We start from the raw sequence: 25,430 nt of genomic DNA on the forward strand, positions 1-25,430 counted from the left end.
ACGCAAAGGGGCTCATAAATATGTCCTTTAGTGTGCACGATTTGCACTACATTTTACTTCTAGCACCTGAATCATAATCTCGATATGGGTGCAAACAAGTCAGCTCCCTAATGTGTATTTGCACATAATTTATAATAAGCGCCTATCATGGCAAATCATTTAACTTTGTTTTTTTCAAACTAGAAATAAGGGAAGCAGTAACTCCGAGATCTTCAAAACTCTAACCACAGACCATCCGACTTCTTGAAAGTATTTGGTAGATGTGTGACTGAAAATACTTTACAATATGAAGAAGCAAGTTTAATATTATTTCAAACAAACTTTTCATAGCAGGAGTTTTTTGTTTTACCTTTGTCCCACAGGTCTATCTTACAAAGTAAGTTGTGAGAACAGTTTTCACCAAAAAAAAACTCGTTATAAAAAAAAAAATGACCACCAAAGAGAAATCCTTTTATAATGATTTAGCACATTTTTCAGAAATAAGAGGACTTTTTGTTCCCTTCCAACTCGCACCCAGGTCATTTAACCTACAAAGCTGTTGAAAGAAAATGAGCAAACGTTTGTTTCACACTTGATATCACAGCGAAGGCATGAAGCTTGCCAGTAGTAGTGCAAGTTAAGGACATGACTAAAACAACTAGACATGACAACACACGCTTTTTCTGAAGGCAAGATTACCATCGCCGTTTCATGTTTAAGGACAGTTTATTACTTAAACAGTATGTACAAATTCTAACATGAAAATTATGAGTAACATATCAGACACTATTTACAATTACATTTTTTTTACAAAATGTTTTTACAAGAAGCCTTTATCTTCTCTCTACAAGACAGGGCAGACGTAACACGCAAAAAATCCCAACATTTCTGAATTACATACATAAATAAATATTGACTTTTTAAATGACTGTTATAGGAACGTGATTTCTACAGCCAGTTCGGGTAAGAGCGAGTCAGTTCTGCATCTCAACACTACAACACCATAAAGCCAGTCGGAGAGGCATCCCACACAGACCTCCGCGAGTAACTTTGCAATATGTGCTTTGCAAACAGAGTCAGAGGAGGGAAGACGGGATCACTTTTCATGCCTAGAACAGAACACTGGATGTTGGCATGCAAAACCATTCACAATAATCCACACCTGCAGGAATTCATTTACAGTTTACTTTTTTAATAAAATAAAGTTTTTTTTTCTGTTAAGTACATGCAACGCCCTATCTGCTCCGGGAGTCCAGCAACAACGTATCAGACTGTAAAAAGGAATTCGCAATCGACAGCCGCCAGTGGCAGTAAAAAACGTATAGGCAGGCGGTGGGACGTGGCGAGTCTGGAAGGGAATTAATAAATAAATCTATGTCACAACTACCTTTACAGATACATACAGAAGGATCGACTACAATTTTCATGAAAGGGCCCTATAGGATGCAAGGAAGACTACATCTGCAGGTCAGCCATTTGGTAGACAGAAATGCCCTGCCCCTTGGTACCTACTTTCAGAGAGGTTGTGCACGACACTGGTCAGTCTTTCCGCCATTTTGAATGACTACTCTTCTATTTAAATGACAATTTGGAATTCATGCTAGTGTGGAAGTTATAATTTCAACAATACTAAGAAATGGGGGAGAGAGATGGAAACTTACTGGCACATGCATCAACAATGCCATTAGCGATTCCTTAATAGCGAAAAATAAGGATTCGCTAATAAGGAATAGCAAAAGGCTATGCATGTTGAATTCGCTTACAAAATAGCGAATCCTAAACATTCCTTAATTGCTACTCGCAAATTGCGAGTCGCAATTAAGGAATACCTCCCCATTGATTCCTATGGGCCTAGAGGCCAATAGGAATGAATGGGAGGACTTTCTCAATTTGCTAATCTCAATTAGAGAATCGCAAATTGCTCATGCTATTTCAAGGGTGCCAGGGCGTCAAAAAGACACCCTGTTGCACCCCTGAATTCTGCATATGAAAACATCTTGCACACACACATACCCCAAGGGCATGTGTGTGTGTAAAATGGAACTTTGAAAAATGCACTTTAGTGCATTTTTCAAAGTTTTTGCAAATTACCATGAAGTTCAACTTCATGGTAATTTGCTCCCCCTATTAGCGAAAGCGCTAATTTTTAAACCTTCATGCATTGCATTTAAGGAATCTCAATTTGGGATTCCTTAAATGCAATCGCAATTTAAGGAATCGCTATTTAGAGATTCCTTAAATAGCGATTTTTGCATTTGGGATGATGCATCCCAAATGCAAAAATACCGGTCGCAAAGGGGCAGATTCTGCTAATCTGCCCGTTTGCGAGCAGTTTTCTCGTTGATGCATGTGGCCCATAATCTGCATTTCTATAAGTATTGAGGGTTTATGTCTTAAGAGGTCTACCAAGATAAGTAACTGGAGAAATGTTTAAGCACTAATTGCACTCAAATCAAAACACATCACACATCTGTACCATATTTTGCCTTATTGCTTTGTGTACAACAAAAGGACAACACCTCCCAGTGCTATAGTCAACTGTTGTATTTGCTTGTAAACTAGAATTTGTAAACCAGGATCTGCTCCAGATTCTTTAAAAGCTTAAACTCTACACAGTGCACACAGAAATGTATAGGCAGAGTATACTCTGTAATGGTGAATTATTTGTGAGAAGCAGGTTAGGTGTTTACGATAATATTATTTACTAGTATCTTTGTTAGTTTTCAATTTGCAAAACATTTTATCTTAAAAGTGGTGAGATGGCAGAGGGAACTTTAAGAAAATAAAATGTTTTATGCAGATAATTGCCGCTCAGACTTTGCATCAATGGTCAGAGTCCTGTTCTGCGCGATATTAAAGGAATAGTGCCCAGTCTGCAGTGCAGGCATGCATACACCTGTGCTGCACAGTAGGCAGTGAATCCTGAGACAGTAGTGATCCAACCTACTACTCCCAGGGGGGGCTGAAGTTCACCCCAGCCTTTCAGTGAGGAATCTCAGGGGCCAGATGAGGGAAGGTTTATTTGAGGACTTCACTATTATTGGTAAGCGTCTCCAGGACCCCGTTAGATGCTACATGTGGGCTGCCTCATCACAAATTTTGGGAGAGTGCCTCCTGGCTGCACTCACTATTTGCGTGTAAAGGACCCACTTCCAAGCCTTTCTCAAGGTACAGGGCCCCGTGTATGTGCTACTCATGAAGGATGTTGACAAATACTTTGTTCCCCTACAAGAATACAAATTGCATATCACCTCTTTCTTGGTCTACATCCTATACCCTCATAGGAGCTCAGACTGGCCGGTGCATGCCTTGTAATGGGTACACGCAACAGCCCAAACAGGGCTCACATCATTTCCCTATATCCAGGCATGCTAAGTAATGTTGCTCAGGAGACTCCAAGAATTGTGAATGCGTATTCATTTAGTATTTATCAGAGGCCACAACCAGAAACGCCAGAGTGTGCCTTTTAAATATGTGACATAGTGATAATAATGGAGCCTTGTAATCAAAGCTGCTTCCATATTATGGAATGTTTGCACTTTTGTTAAAAAAATTGAGCAAATTTGTTGTGCATAACTTTCCAGCTTGTATAATATGGAATGAAGCAAATAGATTACGGCATACTAGCCACTCTATGTAATAAATTTACATTTATGCAAGTGTGCTGCAAAGATATTTTGCTTATGTTTGCTGCCTTTGTAACAGGAAATAACTGATTTAATCTCAAACCGTTTCCCAACTATCACCTTTTTGCAAGAAGGCAGGATATAGTTTCCCTGCTCCTTTTTATGTAAGCATATAACATTTACATGTTTTGTACAAGTACAACACTTTCTACCGCATGGTAATTTGGACACATTCTGCTCAGAGCACTCCTCATTAGTCAATAAATAAGGTATACAATTGATTTGGTCTGTTTATGTCTTCACTGCATTTTTTTATGTAACATGGGTTTTCAATGTCTTGCCATTTCATCCTTTTAACATTACTGTTTTCGGGACTGAGACATATTTTGCCTGAAGGGATAATGGAAACAGTCAAAAAAGTAACACCAAGGGAATGAGGCTGTAGTCAGAATTAAACCCATGTTAAAAAAAGGGAGGAAGTGCCTATGCAGGGCATCCTGCTCCACTGTTAAAAGTAGTATTGCAGGAGAAGAGTGTCAGTTCCATCAGAACATTATAGTCCGCTGCAGAGAACTCTACGGGTTGCTAGAGGCCCTCTGGCTGTGTTATGGGCCTGAATGTAGGCTAGGCCTAGAACATGGTAGAGGATCTATAATGGCTGGTATGGTACAAGGCAGAAGGACTATACTGCTATTAGAAGACTGCACCCATTCAGGATGTAATGTAGGGAAATCCAACAAAACAAGCATAGTAGTGTTGATGCAGAAGGTCTATACCAGCCAATATTGGCCCTCTACAACTCCAGTATCTTAAATGGGGCTCGCAGCATCCAGTGTTCTAATATAGCCTTAGCGCCCGCCGTAGCGGTTGCCGCAATTGTTATCCTGATTCTAATGGACATGACACTGCTAGGTCCGCTTCGCATGCATGCTTATCTCTGCTCGTCAGGCTCTAAGGTGAAGTTCTGTTGCAGTCTAATACGGATGTCCACCTGCTTGCCTGTGCAAGTAAGTGGTCAATAGTACCAAGCCTTAGTGCCCTTAAGTAGCATGGATTCGAAGCTAATTTACACCATATGTAGGCAAGAGCACTTTTACTATGCATGGCCGCATGTTTTTCTCCCAGGCATAGACATATGATTTTCTCTGATTGGAAAAACTAAATTTCAATGTAAGATGTCATACTCAAAACGCGTTTTTCAGATTGTTTCAACAGGTTTGACTGATCAGTCCAAAGAACTGGACTTTAATATATTTCAAATTCGAAGTGTAAATTCATGCCCACCTTTTCCAACTGGCTCACTTCAATGGATCATAGTTGAATTGGGTGAACCGCAAAGAAGTTCATTTTCTAATGTCCTTTTTCACAAGTCATGGGCATTTTGCAATGTATACAAAAGTGAGACTCAAAAACAATCTTCGCATGGTCCTCATCTTCAAGGCCAGCGCAATGCAAGATATTACAAATCCATGTGGAACTTCTGGATTCATAATTTCAGGCACGTCATTCAGACCGACCTACCTTCTCCTTTACTGGAAAGTGTCCCACCGTGTACCAGCAATGTACAAACTCAGTTTTTGCCATCAAAATACATTATTTGTCCATGTGGGATCCTTGAAACCATGATGTTTATAACTTTATGAAAGAGAAACACCTCCCATAGACAGCATAGCGTAAAGTTCTCCGCTTGAATCCAAGTGTAGACCTCAGGACAGTCCCCCATTATGCAGAAGCAAATTCATTCTTCAGAACAGTCCCAAAAATTCTTCCAGACCCTAAATGTGCTAGCATTAAGCTACTTGACATTAAAAAAATATTATTGCTGCGTATAGTGCCATTTCCTCGTAAACAAACTAGAAATGTGTAAGATGCAAATATTTGTAACTGCGGACTCCATTTCGGAATGCGTATGCTTTTTGGACGAGCAGAAGAAGCATTTAAAAGTTGTGCTGTGCTGATGCAGCTAATCAAAATGGCAGGAAAGCACAAAGGCAGATGCGTGTGCCCTTCACTGCCCCACCAGGGGCTGGAATGTGACGCAACCTTCAATGATCTGGAGGCAGGAGTCACTGATAGGATGGTGCTCCCCAGAGCATCCTGGGACCAGGGATAACAGTTCTTGAGGTCGACATAGGTACCCTGATGAGCTAGAAATCAGATGTAGAAAGATGTAGATGTGGAAATAAACTACCATTGAGGGAAAGATGCATTGCTGCTATACGCATACATGTGTGCCATCCTCTTGCTGGCCGCCTGCTTACTGGCATCTCCAAAATATCCTGTTATTTGACAGTCTCTAGTATTTTTCTGGGGACGGCTTGTAGTGATGCGAATGATGATGTTTTAGGTGATGCCCTGTCGAAGACAACAAAAAAAGATAAACGTTAGTCAGCAGTCAAGAGATTACTGTGGCTGCACAATTCCAAGTGCAAATAGGCCACTCGGTGAATTCCATCACGCCAGTGTGTGGCATTTAGCAGTTCGATAAATTACGTATGTTTCTGTGTATGGGGAGCTGAAGGCAGATTTAATGCCCAATGATTTCCCCTGTTACAAGGTGTGCAAACTCAGATTTTGCCTGAACTATTTGCAGAAGGTTGTACCTTGTGAAACTCATGCAAGCAAAAAGCCTGGGGGTGAAAATTAGTGCCCGAATCGGAATCTCAATTCTGGAACTTATCTGTTCCTTAAAATTGATAGGTTGGGCAGCAAGAGTAAATCATGCTACACATGAGCTATTGCTACACCCTATGATGATTTTAGAGCGAGCAAAGAATAAAGAGTTAAAGTGCAACAGAAGGCAATTAACGGCAATTGACAAATGAAAAATTCTTAGATGTGATAGCAAACACATTTGTGGCCTATATTCTCATTCTGGCTTTGGTCACACCAGTATATAATTGACAACACCTTATTACATGGGCTCTGACTCCAAATTGAGACAACATTGTCCAAAACTACACGGTAATCAAGCAATTCTAATGTAGTTTCTGCACATTTATATATTTTAAGAATTGCGAGGGAACAGAAGTTCTGATACACAAGTCATACAAGAAATTGCACACAAACAACTATTAAAGTATAACACAAGGAGATGATGGACGGAGTGCTGAAGCTTTTCATGCAATCACCCCCAGTCACAGATCTGAGTTGAATCCATCATCCTTCTTTAGCTCACTTCGCCACCCCAGTTCAGACACAGCTATATGCAAATCAGTCTTGACCCTGTGACTAATGGGAACAGTCCAGACCGAACTGCCAAGCCATGTCTTCCCTGGACCAGAAACAAGCATCCTGGGACCGGTTTTGGGCTAACACCCCTCATCGGCCAGGCTAGCTTGAATCCAGTGGCCAAGCGAGCAAGGGACCCACGTCTGGGCATCCCCATACAACCCAGGGCGAACAAAACAAACACAAGTAGATGGACGGAGCGCTGAAACATTTCAAACACTCACCCCCAGTCACAGATCTGGGTTGAATCCATCATCGTTCTTTAGCTCACTTCGCCACCCCAGTTCAGACACAGCTATATGCAAATCAGTCTTGACCCAGTGCCTCATGGGAAAACTCCAGACCGAACTGCCAAGCCATGCCTTACCAGCTATTAGACCTAGCAGGTTATACAAACACCCAGCATTCTCAGTAACAAAGTGATGAAGTGAGATAGTACTTTAAGGCCCAAATGTATTATTCATTTGCATTGGTGCTCACATGATGCAACGTTGAGCAAATGTTTGCATCAATCAACTTTTTGCACAAATATGTCGTACTAAAAAGTTATTACAAGCGCAGCTAGAAATGCCTTTGCTTCACTCAGTGCCAAACCACTGATTATGTCTACAAAGGAGGGAGCAGGGAGGTAAGGCAGTGGGGACAGAACTAACGACCCTAGGACTTCATGAAAAGTTACATTAAGTAAAGCAGCAAGGCCTGGCTTTAGGTGAGATCCTAAGGCCAAATGAAACCAGCTCCAAACAAGGGATAAGCGGAATATTGCTTAATAGTGACACACAAAGCATGCAATTTAGGCAACATCACACGGTTTACATAGTCTAACCTTGGGTGATTGTTGATGAATAGAAATTTTTAGTGGAGGGTGCAGCTTTCCAGAACTAGTGGGAATGTTTCTGAATTGAAAGAAAAATATAAACGTAGGAGCAAGAAGAGATATAATTCTCTACATGCACTCTTAACTTATTTTGTGATTGGGGTCCATTGTTTGTTTAGAAACAAAAGAGATTCATGGTTCAAAATTCCCAGCCAACTGTGACATATGTTTCTCAGTTACATGAAAATGTGGTACATTTATACGTTTCTCAGTTACATGAAAATGTGGTACATTTAGTGCAAACGGATAGTGGCAGGTATCTGCTGTTAGAACCTTGCAATAGATTTGGGTGTAATTCTAAAATGGACCCTTGCTGCATTTTCACTTGCATGCTTCTGCCTTTAATGTGCTTGACCTGGTTGTGATTTGGGGGTTGTTCAGATCAGAAATCTCCTGAGTGCAAGGTACTGCAGCATGTTTTGCTCACATGGGGATAAAACATTGGCAGGAGCCGCACATGAAGGCTTTCACTAATGGGAAGAGGACCCTAAGATGTTTACGTCCAAAGACCAGTTGTGTGACGAGCCAGCTTCCTGGCTCTGTGGAATGGTGGCGGTACCCTTGCTTTTGTACTGAATGGAGCAGTCACTGTGCCCCAGCTATCTGAAACAGCATTTGCGTCCTGATTGGGTCCTGGGCCAAGTGTCTTCGGCTAGAGAGTGCGTTGCGCTGCTCCAGCCAATCTTTACTGTCGGCCCAGTCAGGTTAGAGCGGCGTTTGGGGGTAGTATGGTGACTAGAGCAGCAACAGGACCCTTTTCAGTAGCATGAAGGAGTAGTTGGTATTTGTAACCACTGTGGTGAGTTGGTCATTAAATTACAGATTCTAGTCAAATCAAACTAAGTTCTGTACTACGTGACTCAGAGACAGGATGGTTCCTAGTTCAATGGTAAGTTAAGCGGCAGGTTGCCAAAAGACAAAGCTCTCATGATGAGAACTTCTGTTGTAGAGCCATTTAGGCAGAGATAGCGATTATTCTTCCCAAAAAAATAGGTGTGTTTTAGACATGGAGTTACGTCACTGTTCTGATCTTCAAGATTGCCCAATGCCTGACAGTGGTATTAAAGTCATACACTTCAGCAGTACAAGCAACACTAGAGCCCTGGCATTAGCAAACTGAAAATGTGTAGGATTTGTGTCTTATGCACTACAGCGACACCATCTAATTCAGGAATAAACATGAATAAAATGAATGGATTTCTGGAACAGTGAAGGGTGTGAGGTGTGCTGTATCAACGTTTTTTAATATAAATGAGCCGGGCAGTTGGTCACCAGGCTGTAGCAAAAGCAGAGGATGTCTTTGGAGGGGTGTGGTGAATGTTTTTTTTTTTTTTTATATAGCGCGAACTAGACCTGAGGATATCAGGTATCAAAGTGCTTTACATGAGCACCAGTTTTGTTACAGATGGACATATTTATGTTTGTTAGGCACAGGGAGATTAAGTGACTTGCCCAGAATCAAAGGATGTTGAGAGTCGTTGCCGAGGCTCGAACACGGTTCCCCAGCTGCTAGATCAACCGCTCTAGCCGTAAGACTACATCCTTTCGCCGAAATTAGAGTAGAAATCCAGTCCAAAGACACTGAGCAGCTGAGTGGAGGTGAAGCACTCCCCCTTGCTAAAGAAAGACCTGCTTTTTGAAATCTAGAGTAGACCATGATGAATTTCAAAATAACTACTCTTCAAAAAGAAAAAGAAAGCACCCAAAAAATGAAACCAATTCCATCCTCCCAGTTAAGATAAAAAGATTTCATACGTATCTATTTGTTCCCGAACATTTGTGCTCTTCATGCAGACTAAATATGCATGAGTTATGTCTAAAACAAAATGGCTGGCACAATTTGCTTCGGAGTCAGAAGCTACATTGTTACTACCACTTCCATTCCCCTTGCTGAGTATGGCTTCTGCTGGAAGCTAAGATAATTATTAAACAGAAACAATGGCTCGTAAGGATTAATAACCCAATATATAATATATAAAGCCCAATGGCAATGACAAAAACAAGGGGTTGAACGTGATGTCAGAAAGAAAAGTTGACCATACACATTAGAAACTTTGTAAAAATCATTGTTCTTTATATTTACAATGAAAAAGCCTTAACTAAAAACAATTTCACAATATACATTCCAAACAAAATGACAGTTTTTCTAGACAATTCTGAAAAGTGTCCCAGTGAATAAACAGTGAATAAACCTAAAGAACAAGTTACTTACCTTCGGTAACGATGTATCTGTAAGAAACATTAGTTAGTTAGATTCCTCACCTTAGAATATCCCCAGGCGTCAGACTGGATCCGGAAGATTTTTCGTCAGCAATACCCCTTGCGCGTCGCTAGGCGTCGTCTGCGGCTCCGCGTCTGTCGTCGGCGTCGTGCGCCGGAATGACGTCGTCGGAGTACTTAGACGCCGCCCTCGCGCGCTGACGTCAGTTCTTGTACATAGCTTTCCGCGCCAGGAACGCAGAGCCATGCAAAGACCGACACTGGTGCCAAAAATAAAATCTAGGGGCCTGAAAAGGATAACCTTAACCCTAGATGTCAGTTCGCAGAAAGGGGAGGATGGGTGGGTCGGTGAGGAATCTAACTAACTAATGTTTCTTACAGATATATCGTTACCGAAGGTAAGTAACTTGTTCATCTGAAAGAAACACGTTAGTTAGATTCCTCACCTTAGAATAGATACCCAAGCAATACCATCCCCGGTGGTGGGTCTGCGAACCAAGATCACACCAGAAAGTCCTGGAGGACAGAACGGCCAAAGAAGCCATCCCTCCGGACTTGGCTGTCAAGGCAATAATGCCTGGCAAACGTGTGTAGCGAAGCCCACGTAGCCGCCTGACAGATGTCCTGCAAAGGGACACCCCGTCCCAAAGCAGTAGTAGCCGCTGTGGCCCGAGTAGAATGGGCGCGCAGCCCAACAGGAGGGTCCTTTTTTGCCAAGGAGTAACAAATTTTGATGCACAAAACGACCCACCGAGAGATGGTCCGTTTGTGCACAGCTTTCCCCTTCTTAGCACCCACGTATCCAACGAAAAGTTGGTCGTCCACCCGGAACTGCTTTGTGCGGTCCAAATAAAAGGAGAGCGCACGTTTTGGGTCCAGACGGTGGAGCCTCTCTTCCTCTTTGGAAGGATGCGGAAAGAAGGTGGGCAAGGTGACAGACTGCCCAAGATGAAATGGAGTCACCACTTTCGGAAGAAAGGAGGGACGAGGCCAAATGAAAACCTTGTCCGGATGAACAGAGAGAAAAGGAGGCTTTGAAGATAAAGCCTGGAGCTCACTCACCCGTCTAGCCGAGGTGATGGCTACCAGAAAAGCAGTCTTAAGCGTCAGCAGACGAAGAGGACAATTATGAAGAGGCTCAAAGGGAGCGCACATTAGAAATGTGAGAACAAGATTCAAGTCCCACTGAGGCATTACAAAAGGGACAGGAGGGAACGTGTGAGTAATGCCTTTCAGAAAGCGTGTAACTACAGGGGACTTGAAAAGAGAAGGCTGATCAGGAAGCCGCAAGAAGGCTGAGATGGCAGCAAGATAACCTTTCAGGGTGCCCAGGGCAGATCCCTGCCGGGCCAAAGAAAGAAGAAAGAGGAGAACCTCAGAAAGAGGGGCGGAAAGGGGATCCACAGCCCTTGCTGTGCACCATGCCACAAATTTGTTCCACTGGCAGGCATATACCGTCTTTGTGGAGGGACGCCTGGCTGCCAGAATGATATCACAGACTTCAGGAGGCAAGTCAAATGGCATCAACTGCCGCCGCTCAATCTCCACGCATGGAGGTGGAGGCTGGACAGGTTCGGGTGGAGGACCGTCCCCTGCTGCTGCGACAGAAGATCCTCCCGTAGGGGCAGACGTATCGGAGGATCGGTCAACATACTGAGTAGCTCGGGATACCAGTACCTTCGTGCCCAATCCGGAGCCACCAAGATGACTTGGGCCCGGTCGTGCCTGATCTTCTTCAGCACTCTGGGCAGAAGTGGTATAGGCGGAAAGGTGTACAACAGACCGCAACTCCACTCGTGACGAAAAGCGTCGCCGAGCGAGTGCCGCCTTGGAAATTCCAACGCGCAGAACTGCTGACATTGCGCGTTCTCTTCGGTGGCGAATAGATCTAACCAAGGCTCTCCCCACTGCTGAAAGAGACCTTGCGCCACTTCGGAGTGCAGACGCCATTCGTGATCCATCATGCACCGGCGGCTGAGTTCGTCTGCTCTGGCGTTCAGAGAGCCCGCCAGATGTTGAACCACTAGGGTGACGCCCTGGTGTTCCAGCCATGTCCAGAGGCGCAGAGCCTCCTGACAAAGGGTCCACGACCCCACCCCGCCCTGTTTGTTGCAATACCACATGGCGGTGGTGTTGTCCGTGAACACCTGCACGACACTTCCCCTGACAGAGGGAAGGAAGGCTTTCAGTGCAAGTCGGATCGCTCTCAACTCCAACAGGTTGATGTGGAGACGAGACTCCGCCGGAGACCAGAGGCCTCTGATCTCCGCCTCTCCCATATGGCCACCCCATCCCAGGAGGGACGCATCCGTCACTACGACATGCTCCGGTTGGGGAAGGGAGAGGCTCTTGCCCTTGACCCAATCGCGGTCCGTGAGCCACGACTGCAACTGCCGTGCAGTGCCCTCCGAGATCAAGACATGGTCGGACAGGTTGCCGTGATGCTGGGCCCACTGAAACTTCAGGTCCCACTGCAGAGCCCGCATGCGCCGCCTGGCGTGATGCACTAGTAGGATGCAGGAGGCCATCAGCCCCAGAAGCCGCAACACTAGCCTGACCGAAACCCAGGATAGAGGCCGAAAGATGGGAATCAGGGCCTGTATATCCCGGACCCGCTGTTCCGGTGGATGGACCCGGAACTGCGCTGAATCGAGAACCGCTCCGATGAAGAGGAGCTTCTGAGAGGGACTCAGGTGTGACTTCGGCACGTTGATGGAAAATCCCAGCAAATGCAGGTGATCCGCCGTAGTCTGGAGGTGGGAGACGACTGTCTGGGGCGAGCCCGCCTTCAACAACCAGTCGTCGAGATAGGGGAAGACTGGAACCCCTGATCTGTGCAGATGAGCTGCGACCACCGCCATCACTTTCGTGAACACCCGAGGGGCACTGGTGAGGCCGAAGGGGAGCACGGTAAACTGAAAGTGCTCTGGGCCCACCGTGAACCGCAGGTAACGCCGGTGGGCCGGCAGGACGGGGATGTGGAAATATGCGTCCTGCAAGTCCAACGCTACCATCCAGTCTCCGGGGTCTAGGGCAGCTAGAACCTGAGCCAAAGTCAACATCTTGAACCTTTCCTTCCGGAGGAAGGCATTGACGTTCCGGAGGTCCAAGATAGGGCGTAGGCCCCCTTTGCCCTTCGTGGGAACCAGAAAGTAGTGGGAATAACAACCACGACCTACTTCTGGGCTCGGAACGAGCTCGACGGCCCCCTTGGACAAGAGGGCCGAAACTTCCTCGTGGAGAAGATTCAAATGATCCCCCGAGATACGGTGGTGCTGCGGTGGCATGGCTGGAGGGGTCGTCTCGAAGGGGAGGGAGTAGCCCCTTCGGACGATTTGCAGCACCCACCTGTCCCAGGTGATGGCGAACTCTGCCGCCCACTGGCGTGGAATGGGCCTGAAAGCTCGGACTAGGAAGGCTTTGAGGCGGATGCTGCCATGTGGATGTGGGCTGACCTCGTCGTCCTCCAGAACCGCCTCGGCGGAAACCACGTCCGCGCGCAGGTTGATTCTGCGGCTGGTGGCTAGGCGCACGTGAGGAGGCACCCCTTCCTTGGCCACGAAAGGGGCGAAAGGCGGAAGTTTGCGATCGCGGGCCGAGAGGCCCAAGGACTTGGCCGTAGCCCGGGAGTCCTTAAAGCGATTCAGCGCACTGTCCGCTTTCTCGCCAAAAAGGTGAGTGCCATCAAAAGGCATGTCCATGAGAGTGCTCTGGACATCGCCCGAAAATGACGTGGACCGCAGCAAGGCGTGACGTCGAAGCGCCACTGTGGTAGAAATGGCCCTACCCAGCGAGTCCGTGGTGTCAAGCCCACATCGTATAGCATGTCGCGCGGCATCCCTCCCATCGGCCAGAGCCTGGGTAAGTCGTGTCCGGACCTCCTCCGGACACAGGGGCAGCGTGTCCTCCACCGCATCCCACAGAGAGTGAGAATAACGGTCCAAGAGACAAGCGGTGTTCAAAGACCGCAGGCCCAAACTAAGGGAGGAGAACAGCTTCTTGCCAAACTGTTCCAGTCTCTTGGTATCCCGGTCCGGCGGGACGGTCGGGAAAGAGGATTGGGAGGTGGAGGCCTGGATAACCAGGCTCTCAGGGGTAGGGTGTTGGGACAGAAAACTGGGGTCGCCCGGAGCAGGGCGGTGGCGCCTGGCGACGTTCCTGTCCACAGGAGGAACTGTGGAGGGCTTGGACCAGGTGCCCTGCAGAACGTCAATGAGGGCCTCATGGAATTGCAGCAGAGGCTCAGTGGAGCTTGCTGCAGACTGAAGCACCTCAGTAAGGACGTTAGTCCTCACAGCCACGGCAGGCAGCTCGAGCCCAAGGGCTGCGGCCGCCTTGCGCAGCACCACAGAGAAAGCAGCGCCCTCCTCCGAAGCCACAGTCGGAGGAGAGACAAATCCAGTGTCTGGAGAGGTATCCAGGCCACTGGCCTCCCCCAGTTCATCTGCCCAGTCCTGGGACAGTTGAGCCTGAACGGCCATAGGATCCTCGGATCCCTCCCAGTTGTCCCCATCATCCGATTCCTGGTATACAGGAGAAAGTAACGGAGCCGGGTGGTAGACATAATGTGTTTCTAGCGGCGCCGATCGCGGCGTCCATCGACGCCGTACCGGCGCCGGGCCCGGAGTGGGACTGAACCGGGGCTCGACGTCGAGCGGAGTCGACGTCGGGGGTGGTACCGGTGTCGACGCCGGCGGAGGAGGCGTGACGAGGTCGACCGGCGTCGGCGGGGACTCGAGAACGGGTCCCTCGGGCGCTTGCGGCGTCGAGGCCGGAGCCGTCAACGGCGCCGGGGCCGGAGCCACCGGCAGGCAAGGCAGCCCAGTCGGGTCCGCGGGGCCCGAAGGTGCACCAGCGGGCGCCGACGGCGGAGCCAGGTTCCTCATGGCCGAGAGGAAGGCACTGACTTCCGCCGGCGTCGCCTCAGTCCCAGGGACCGGAGGGTATGGGGACGTGCGCGGCGCCTGCGGCTTCGCCGGAGCCGCGGGGGTGGAACCACCCTGACCCTCGGCCGAGTCGCGCGACCGACGAGGGGAGTCCGAAGAGCGGTGTCGCCTCTTGGACTTCTTGGAATGCTTCGACTTACCCGAAGACTTGGATCCCGACGACCGATGGTGACGTCGGCTACGGCTCCGCGACCGATTCTTGGACCTCCTCCTGGACCGGGATCGAGAGGCGCGCGGAGCCGAGTGGCGAATCTCGAGAAGCTTACGGGACCGCTCCCGTCTAGCCTTCGAGGTCAGGGCCTTGCAGTCCGAGCACGACTCCGCGTCGTGATCGAGGCCCAAGCAGTAAAGGCACCGGCGGTGATGGTCCGTAACCGACATCAAGCGGTTACAGTCAGCACAGGCTTTAAAACCAGGCATCCTACCGGCACCAGAGTCGATTGACAGGATCAAAAAGGATCAAAAAGTTAGTCAAAAATTGACTAAAGGGGTAGCTCTCCCGGATCTGCGCTTACTGGCGCGGAAAAAAGAAGAACTGACGTCAGCGCGCGAGGGCGGCGTCTAAGTACTCCGACGACGTCATTCCGGCGCACGACGCCGACGACGGACGTGGAGCCGCAGACGACGCCTAGCGACGCGCAAGGGGTATTGCTGACGAAAAATCTTCCGGATCCAGTCTGACGCCTGGGGATATTCTAAGGTGAGGAATCTAACTAACGTGTTTCTTTCAGATCTAAACAATTGACAACAAAGTGCAACATAAAAGGTTTCAATTATTCATTATGTAGGCGATCAAAGATGAATAATGCAATATAGTTCACCAACACTTATTCATCATAAGTGTTGAATAATGATTCGCCTCTTAAATCTCGTCAACGACGTTTCGACCCTATTTGCAAAAGAGGGTGTCTTCAGGACAATTTAATATAGGGACACCTGAACGATAATAGTGTTAGCCAACACGCCAAAAAGTGTCACCGTGCTAGGAGTGAAGCAAAATAACACAGAGTACCCAGGTGCCCTGTGAGGTTTAAAACGGAAGGGAACAGTTCCACAATCGTAACTCGTCTCACGTTTGCCCAATGGGTAATTTTTTGCGCAAGATGGTGATTGTACCAAGCGGATTCTTTGTCGTTTGTCCGGAGTAGTGCCAGACGGTATAACGTCTTTGTGAGAGTATATCGTAACTCTTGATACCAGCGATATCCAGGACGCTGTTTACATATTGTGGCTGTATCCCTTAGCCTCTTCGCTACTAGATCGATTATCTAGCGCAAAAAATTACCCATTGGTCAAACGTGAGACGAGTACCGATTGTGGAACTGTTCCCTTCCGTTTTGACCCTCACAGGGCACCCGGCTGGGTACTCTGAGTTATTTTGCTTCACTCCTAGCACGGTGACACTTTTTGGCGTGTTGGCCAACACTATTATCGTTCAGGTGTCCCTATATTAAATTGTCCTGAAGAGACCCTCTATTGCAAATAGGGTCGAAACGTCGTTGACGAGATTTAAGAGGCGAATCATTATTCAACACTTATGATGAATAAGTGTTGGTGAACTATATTGCATTATTCGTCTTTGATCGCCTACATAATGAATAATTGAAACCTTTTATATTGCACTTTGTTGTCAATTGTTTAGTTTAGGTTTATTCACTGTTTTTTCACTGGGACGCTTTTCAGAATTGTCTAGAAAAACTGTCATTTTGTTTGGAATGTATATTGTGAAATTGTTTTTAGTAAAGGCTTTTTCATTGTAAATATAAAGAACAATGTTTTTTACAAAGTTTCTAATGTGTATGGCCAACTTTTCTTTCTGACATCACGTTCAGCCCCTTTTTTTGTCATTGCCATTGGGCTTTATATATTATATATTGGGTTATTAATCCATACGAGCCATTGTTTCTGTTTAATAGTGAATACCCAGGCTCTGTGTGAGTAGGGTCCCCTTGTTTTTTGTTTAAATTAGGAAGCTAAGATAATGCACAGCAGACACAAAACCGGGTTATTCATTGCTGTGACAAAGCAGCAGTGAAAACTAGTTTCATTTTTCACTGCTCTTATACAAGAGTAGAGAAAACCCAAGCTCTCAGGCCAGTGCTCTGCAGCGGTAGATCCACTGTTTCTTCTGGGTCTTCATCATAGACGCCTTCTCCTACCTCTCTCGTGTCTTTGCAGACCTCAAGGCAAGGGGCTGTGGGCGGTGCTCCTGCACTACCACCAGCCTCTGTCTCTTTGAACTGCAATTGGGATTGAAGTCTGGTCGGGTAGCAGCACATAGACCCGAAGAATGGCTACCAGTAGGGAGCAGGAATGAAGTCTATGAGGCAATAGAGTAGCAATGGGTGGGCAGTCCACCCCAGGCGACACAAGTTTTGGGGGCGGCGGCAGCCTCACCCCGCTCCTACCTGTAGCCTTCGTGGGGCAGCAAACGCAGGAATCGCCAGAACCCTCCTTCTCTAACATGCGGCTGCCGTGGGGCAGCAAACGCAAGGACCGCCACGGGCAGCCAAAGGTCATTAGATATTGTGCTGTGGAACATGGGGTCGTTTGATGAAGTGACAGATGCAGTGTAATGTAACCTGAATACAAAGAAAGGTGAAGGCAAAGACATGATAACAGAAAGGAGAGATGTAGAATAGGGTGAAAGAAGAGGCGAAAGGATTGAGCCTTGTGGGAGACCATATCAAGGAAGGAATCACCAGAAGTCTATTTTGTCCAGAAAAGAAACTAGGAGTGGATAGCCACATGAGAGGAAAACCAAGAGAGTACAGACCCAGAAACACAAGTCGCTTAGAGTGTGCTGAAGAGAACTGTGTGGTCCACCGTTCCCACATTAGCTGTGAAGGCAATGGGGGAAAAAACTGAAACTGGAGCAGCTGACATGGAAAGTCAGGCAGTCGCTTTTGACGTTAGAGTTCAGATCAAAATCCAGACTGGAGAAGAGACAGGTGGAAATGAGAGTCAAGAAAGAGCACCAGAGAAGGAAATGGGAGCCATGAAAGATAGTGTTAGAAGAAGAAGTGTGAACTAAGAAAGACAGTGTCAGAGGAAGGAATGGGACCAAGCAACACGATGTCAGAGGACGAAATGAGATTTAAGAAAGACAGCATTACAAGTGGAATAAATGTTCAAGAACAAAGACAATTACAGCAGTGTGATCACCCCAATAGAAGTTATCTACACAAAGTGTCACAACAAACACTCACTGTGCGTTGAAGATGGCGGCAGGTCTGGTGTTCGGAAGGATTTGATTGTAGCGGGCCCCTCTCCTCCTGTTGTCAGCACTTGCACTTCCAGTCTGTAGAGCATTGATGGCCTCAGATTAGCCACTGTCAGCAGATAATGATCCTGTAAACAGTGAGAAGAGCAAAGTCTTGAGTTTATCCTTCCAAATGTCACGATAACAATTGATTCTTCGGAGCATTGTAATTCTGGACGAGGTGCCAAGTCTTTCTTCACACTGTGGGCCTGCCAAACATGCTGTGCTGGAAAGATGTTTCCGCTTATGCTTTCAATTTAATAATCAGCTCGTTTGTTAACATCGTTAAAATGCTACCACCATAAGTCTCTTGGCAAGGGAATGTGCAGTAATGCCAATTTTCATTATTTACTGCAGGGTTTGACAAGGATGTGATATATTGCCCTCCATGGTCTTAATATAGGAAGTAGATTTTCAGAAAGAAGCTGTAGTCCAATACAGCACACATTCTATCATGGATGTTACCTATTATTTTGCATTGATGAAAGGATGAGTTCAAATGATGTGGAATGGTGCATTTTAGACTTACACAAGTAACCTAAGAAGATCTTTGGTTATGTCTTAATCTTCATTTAAACTAAACTAAATGTGCTGATCACTGTGGAGAAGCCACGTTAAAGCCTTCCTCACACCAGTCCAGACTCACTGAAAACATTGGTCTCTGTTTGCAAAAGCCTAAAACACTTAAGTTGGTATTGAATTTCATTCTTAAGCTGCCATGTTTGTAATAAGTGTGCACTCTGTGTACTCGATCGACGTAGGCTCAGACAGAGGATAGTGTCCAAGGGGGAAACCGCCTTTACCACGCAGTACCTGCACAACGCAGTCTTTACCAAGCATGTAAGACCCACACACGCAAGTATTAGTAACTTTACCACACAGTACTGTACCATGCAGAAAATTATTTAAGTAAGGAGTTTTGGTGCGGGTAGAGGTAAAGGGTATTAAGGGAGGTAAGGCATATGGGTTAAGTTTGTGTTACGGGGTGGACGGAGGTAAAGGAGAATTAGGGTGATTATTTGGTTTAGGGGTAGAAAAAAGGGGTAAGGGTGATTTTAGGGTTCAGTGACAGGCTGAGTTAAAGGGAGGTAAGAGTGATATAAAGGTTTAGGGGTAGTAGAGGTAAATATCAGTAAGGGTGGATAGAGGTAAAGGGAAGTATAGGGGGATTTAAGGGTTCAGGGTAGTAGAGAAAAAGGTTCTTAATGGTGATTTTAGGGTTTAGCGTGGGTAGAGATAAAGGGAGGCAAATGTAATATCCGTGGTTAGGTGGGTAGAGGTAAAGGGAGGTAAGAGTGATATAAAGGTTTAGGGGTAGTAGAGGTAAATATCAGTAAGGGTGGATAGAGGTAAAGGAAGGTATAGGGGGATTTAAGGGTTCAGGGTAGTAGAGATAAAGGTTCTTAATGGTGATTTTAGGGTTTAGCGTCGGTAGAGATAAAGGGAGGCAAATGTAATATCCGTGGTTAAGTGGGTAGAGGTAAAGGGAGGTAAGGATAATTTTGGGGGTTCAGGGGAGGGAAGAACTAAATGGAGGTTAAGAGTAAAGAAAAGGGTGGGGTTTATTGACTGAATAATCAAAGGTTATTGTAACGTTATAGTTGGTGACAATTCCAGTGACAACGTAACTTTTAAATGAACAAAACCACTAAAATTCATCAGTTATAGTTCTCTCAAGTAACAATAACTCATGCCATAAGGTAACTATAAATCGCTCCCTGGCCATGCAGGGCTCATTATGCCACATATTACATCACTCTTGACATCTCCTTTGTTATCATTGATAAAATCACTGCAATATGTGCAATGAAACTATTGATGAGAAAATTAAGCAGGGTAGGGGCGCCCGTGGCCGAATGCAAATAAAAAGGGGAGAAGCCACGGCCCATGCAGGTAAAAGCACTGGGGCCGGGGTGGGGGGGTATTCGACAGACAACCACAAGGGAAAATTAAATAATGAATTTCCCCCGTCATCTGTGAAAATCCCCCCCACCCTGCATGGGCTGCGGCTGAAGGGTAGGAGGACCTTATAGCCCCCACAAGCCTTAATAGGCCACGATTATGCCAACCCCTAGGGCCAAATTTTAATTAAAAGGGGACCCCATCCCTGGGGCTTGTCCAAATCATAGGTGGGTGCTCAGTGCTTATCCGGGGTACCGAGCAGGTAGCAAGTTGGGGGCTGTGAGTGGAGCCCCAGGGCCCCCCAACCGGCTCCTCACATGGTGCAGGAGACGACAATGTTCCTGACCAGATGGAGCCACTGTCTTTGCAAGTTCCTTCTGGGCAGGAGAAATATCTGCTTCCCTGCCCACAGGGAAGTCTGCTCTCACTCGATAGGAGCAATTTCAAATCTCCCACAGGCTGGGAACAGATAAGCCTTCCCAGCCTGCACTCCTGGAGGAAGGGAAGGCATGCTTGCTCCCGCCTGGCGGGACATTTAAAATTGCTCCTGCCGGGCAACTTAGCAAAACAAAACATATGTTTCCCCGCCTGCGCAGGTTCAGTCAGAAAATCTATTCTGTCCCAGGGGAGGGCTCTCTGAGCCAGAATAATTGAGCCTGCCCAGGGGTACCAGGTCCCTAGACCTTTTTGAGGCTTGGGGAGAAGGGCCATGCATCCCCGTCCATTTTCAAGTTTATTTTGGTCCTGGGGATTGGGCCCCTGGGGCCTTCTAAGGCTCAGGTAGGGGGTCACGCATCCCCTCTCCTTTTTTGTATAGAATTTGGCCCCACCCAGGGGGTTGGGATCCAGGGTCCTAATAAGACACTTGGAGGAGGGATACCTAGGCCCCAGGAGATGAGTCCCTGAGCCCCACAGAGGCTTGAGGAGGGGGCCATGCGCTCCGCTCCCCAAAATAAACATTTTGCACCGGGCCCTGGCCTACCCTGTTTTTTTTTTTCAAAAGAAGAGTGGGAGGCAGTTGGTTTTTATTTTTAATGTTGCCACAAATTTGCGGTTGCTCTGAATTTGTGGCAAAAATGTACACAAAATTGTTTTTGGCCCTATCTAGGACCCCACTACGAGGGCTAGGGGTCAGGGTATTCCTACCTTGACCCCTATGTCTTTTTTCTGCATTTTATTAGGACTCTGAACTGAGTTCCGAGTCCTAAGATGGCTGTCGCCACATTGTTGGTGATATGGTGGCAGCCAATCAGATCTCTCCAAGAGATCTGTTGGGTCCATGGATCCTCCACAGTGTGATACATACAAAAGTAACACATTTTGAAATGAAATCATAATTGTCAGTGGTCAATACAGCCTTCAATTCACAAATACAATGCAAGCATGTGACTACCAACATAAAACACTGAAAACAGCTTACCGCTGGCAGGATCTGTGACTGAGAAATAATGCTGTTTGGTAAGCTGTTCTGCCGGCTCTCTGTGGTGACTTCAGCCCACGTCACTTGAAAACCTGTCATGGGCTGATGAAGGTTCACCTTGGACAACTTCCAGGAAAAATGGCCAGTGATGTTGCCTTCATGTACTATGAAGGAGGCAGAAAGGTTCTCTGGCTTGGCCAACACTTTGGGTAGAACAATCACTGTGAAATACACAACAACAAGGAAAAAGAGTCAAGTAAATTGGTTTATAGGCATTCACATATTCTGTTTGTAAGCAAAGGGCACTTTTGCTGTCAACAGTATTTCTTAAGGCTTTTTGTTGTCAACTGACTGGCCTTTTGGTAGTTCCAATGTTGACTGTCAATGCACCCGAGATAAGAGGGCGATATATTGTTTTACCTATGATTATAGAATTTATTATAAAATATCTTTATCGATAATTTTAAAAGAAAAAACTGTTTCTATAACAGAACGTTTCATGAACTCATTCATATTTAAATTGTATATGGATTGTGCTGTAACTCTCCAGCTGGTATGAGGCATTACCCATAAAGCTTCACAGGAGCAATAATGTCTGTCATATGAACTGGGGTATACAGAATGTTTAGTGTTCATATCTTTGATGTAGTTTAGTTCTCTAATCGTTATTCTCAAGGTTTTCCCACCATTCATCACAATATTCTCCACAAAAGAATCTTATTCTGCTCTTAGGGTTAGTGTCTGTTTTGTCTAATCATTTCCCACTTTTTGTGTGGTGGTGCTGTAATGAATGCGGTTGACACTGTTTATCTACTGCATTCCTTAATGTAATGGTCATCATTTCTAAGTTGTGAGACATACTGGGAGTGTACTAAATGTCCTCCTTGTACTGCCAGTGGGTGGGGTGGGCAAAGGGGTTAGGTAAGGTCTCAGAGGGAAGGTATTATCCAGTAATATTTTCTGTTAGATTTCTTAGAACGGTAGGTACCGTAAATTGAGAAACTGAATGCTCACCATCCAAGCATGATGCTGCAGAAATAATTGTTGTTTGTCTTTGTGTGTCTCACAAAATGCCCCAATATGAAGTTGAGATGGCAGTCTATAGATAGTTTTCTCATATTCAGCCACAGTCACCACTTTCTGGTACCAGTGCATATATGTAGGAACTTCTGGGGATTTTCACAGATGTAAAATGCAGACGGTTTGTTGACTCAGAGTATCGTAGCAAGTCTCTGTCTCCAGTGTGTGGATATGTCCGGGATGTCAGACAGATCATGTAACATGGGTAAAGAAGCTGTAGAATTTAAGTGTTGATCATATGAAATTCACTGTAGTCCATTTATGTGTCAAGTATTGTATCAAGTTGGGACAATGTGTAGAAAGTCGTTTTTCTCTACGTCACATCTTCAACTTTTTGAATTTGGACTTGTGTGCTGTGTGTAGATCTTTTGCTGACCAATGTAATTAAGGTAAAATCTTGAAATAGCTAAATGTTTGTCTGGCTTTTCTGAGCCTTTTGTCCCTTTGTCATGCATGAATAGCAAATCCTGCCATTCATCATCCTCGAATTGAGTACCTAGTTTCTCTCTGTCATGTAAATCTGACTGTTGACACTGTCAGCATTGAGATGGTGGTTTTTATTACGGTACTATACAGACCTGCAACTACTCTGTTATGCTGTCCCCAGGCCTTGACATATTTCCGTATCAGGGATGTGCTATGTGTTTTTGGGGGCTGGGTCCGCAATCTGGCCTGTGTATAACAGGTCAATTGACTGTACTTCCACATTTGTGAAAGTGTAAGATTACTTTCACCTCTGAGGATAGCAAATGATTTTTGTCTATTTCAGAGATGATTAGCAAAGATATGTAAACCAAGCTCCTGACAAAGTATTTTCCCTAAAATCCTCAGTCCTGTGGTGTCCCTAAAAGGAGCATTTAGATGTATGCAGGGTTCTACGCTCTCAAGTGTACTTTTCACCAGGAATGGCCTGCTGCATGCATAATTGGGTAGTACCTTTCTAAGGTCATAAAGGGATCACTATACACTAAATCCAGATCACCCTTTCAAATAGTAATTGTGCCTAAATTTGATCCCACATTGGTTTATTGTGCTCTTGGCTAATAACCATGACATATGTGCCAATTTGTGCACTAGAAGTCATGTTTTTGCATAAGGTGGGTGCAGTCCTTGGCTCCCTGTTGCCATGTGCAGCCTGGAGTGCTTTAATCCTGGCCAGGCCATAAATGAATTTTCTAATGACATTGGTAATTTCTGGCACTGTGATATTTGGATTGGTAGTGACAGCATTGCAAAAATAATATTTCAATGCCAAACCTACCATCAGCTTAACTGGCTGCACCTTTCAAGAGGGAAAGTTGCAGGTTTGACAAGTTTGACATGTCAACTACTGTTTCTGTCAATAGTGGCTGTATGTTGCCCCAGAGTACTATGTTGACCATGTTCCCCAGGTATGATGTACACCCATCAAATCGGCTGAATTTCCAAAAAAGCATTGGTCCTAATCTTGACATTGTTAAGACTTTGCTCTTTGACCAGTTTGACGCGATACCAGAGAATTGGGAAAATTCTTACCACTGAGTCATTACATTAGGAACTGAATATGCCGACTTTGAAAGGGTCAATGAAATATCATCTGCTTATAAAATAATTTTCTGTGATCCTACAATTGCCAAGACTAATGTTGATTATTGTCTATTCTTCGTAGCTAGAGGGTCAAGGGCTATGACAATTTTAGGGAGTGATAATTCGCACGCCGAACAGGTGTCCCTCTTTAGGGAGAATGTGTCTGAGGTAAATTTATTCCCGGATATTTGTGCCTCCGTAGTCATGTATACTCAAAATATCTTATTTATAAAGTCATAGTTTAGTACATTTCACTCCAATGTTCTGAAAAAGTAGGCTAAAAAAAGAAAAACAGGAACACACCTTGTGCCTTAGTTTTGTGAAACAGAAAACTTCTTTAGAAATGTCCCCCCTTTTCAGTCTACGCCATTGTTTGAATTGCATGCACTTAATCACTGCCCTATGAATGTTCACTTTATAGCGGAGTACATGTCCGCCAGTAATCCTGATTTTGGCTGGCAATAGAAGCATGGATGCCAATTAGGGGTCCCCAAGGGGTTGCATCTGCGACCCATAAGCCACCCATTGCGACCTCCACCACCTTTCTTGCAACCCCTGGCTATTTGTCAAGCACTCTGGTGGCATAAAATCAGCTGCAGTGTGATCTGAGCTTAATTGCAGTGCTGTGTTAAAGCTTTGCCTACAGAGACATCATGATGGCCTGCAAGGTGGACCTGGGAGAACTTGTCTCACTCGTTGGTATGGTGACCACGGGCTGGACCATTTGGTGCAGTCCTTGATTTGAAACTGTGTACGTATAGGCTGTGGGCTTGAGCCAGGAAGCTGAGCGAATGAGCACGAAGAGCGTGCAGTATGGCTGAGCAGGATTTGACAGCAACTAACTACACATGCTGCAGCTAGCAGAACGTGTGTGTAAGTACAAGCGCACACCTGCTGCACCCTACCTTAGCCTAAGATGTGATGCCTGGTGAGGTATGCGTACCACAGTGTTTGGGACCACCGACTCAGTCCCAGGGCCATCAATCCCGTAGTGCATGAAAGAGATACCAATGATGAAAGCCCTGACAAAAATTATTGGCCGGTCCACAGGCAACAGTAAAAGCCACGCTGATGCGCCGCGTCCTCAGGGTCGGAATCCTGACTGCTGACTAGGTGCTGGGTATCAAGACTCTAGAGCAGGGGTACTCACAAACTTTCTCTCGGGGGCCAAATTTACAGTGTGGTTTGTGGCCGAGGGCCGCACCGGTGTGGGCGGGGTCAGTGGGGGAGGGGGCGGGGCTAGAGCAAAAAAAAAAACGGTGACCATGAGGTTGAACACAGGCCCCTGCAGCAGACGCCTTCGTCCACTGAGCCACCAGAC

General features: G+C 46.0%; 1 protein-coding gene across 2 annotated transcripts in view; it reads right to left on the reverse strand.

Moving 5' to 3' along the window:
* Positions 1–686: 686 nt before the first annotated feature.
* The window catches only part of ANOS1 (anosmin 1), a 420,145-nt gene continuing 395,401 nt past the window's right edge, over positions 687–25,430 (reverse strand). For both annotated transcript variants that reach the window (XM_085622286.1, XM_085622285.1), the window contains exons 12-14: positions 21,464–21,684; positions 18,089–18,230; positions 687–5,960 (exon numbers count right to left, since the gene is read on the reverse strand). In XM_085622286.1, coding sequence (XP_085478412.1) covers positions 5,902–5,960; positions 18,089–18,230; positions 21,464–21,684 — 422 coding nt within the window. In that variant the 3' untranslated portion in view covers positions 687–5,901. The remainder of the gene's footprint in view (positions 5,961–18,088; positions 18,231–21,463; positions 21,685–25,430) is intronic.

The sequence above is a fragment of the Triturus cristatus genome, chromosome 8, assembly GCF_964204655.1.
Source record: "Triturus cristatus chromosome 8, aTriCri1.1, whole genome shotgun sequence".
In the NCBI taxonomy this organism is placed as follows: Eukaryota; Metazoa; Chordata; class Amphibia; order Caudata; family Salamandridae; genus Triturus; species Triturus cristatus.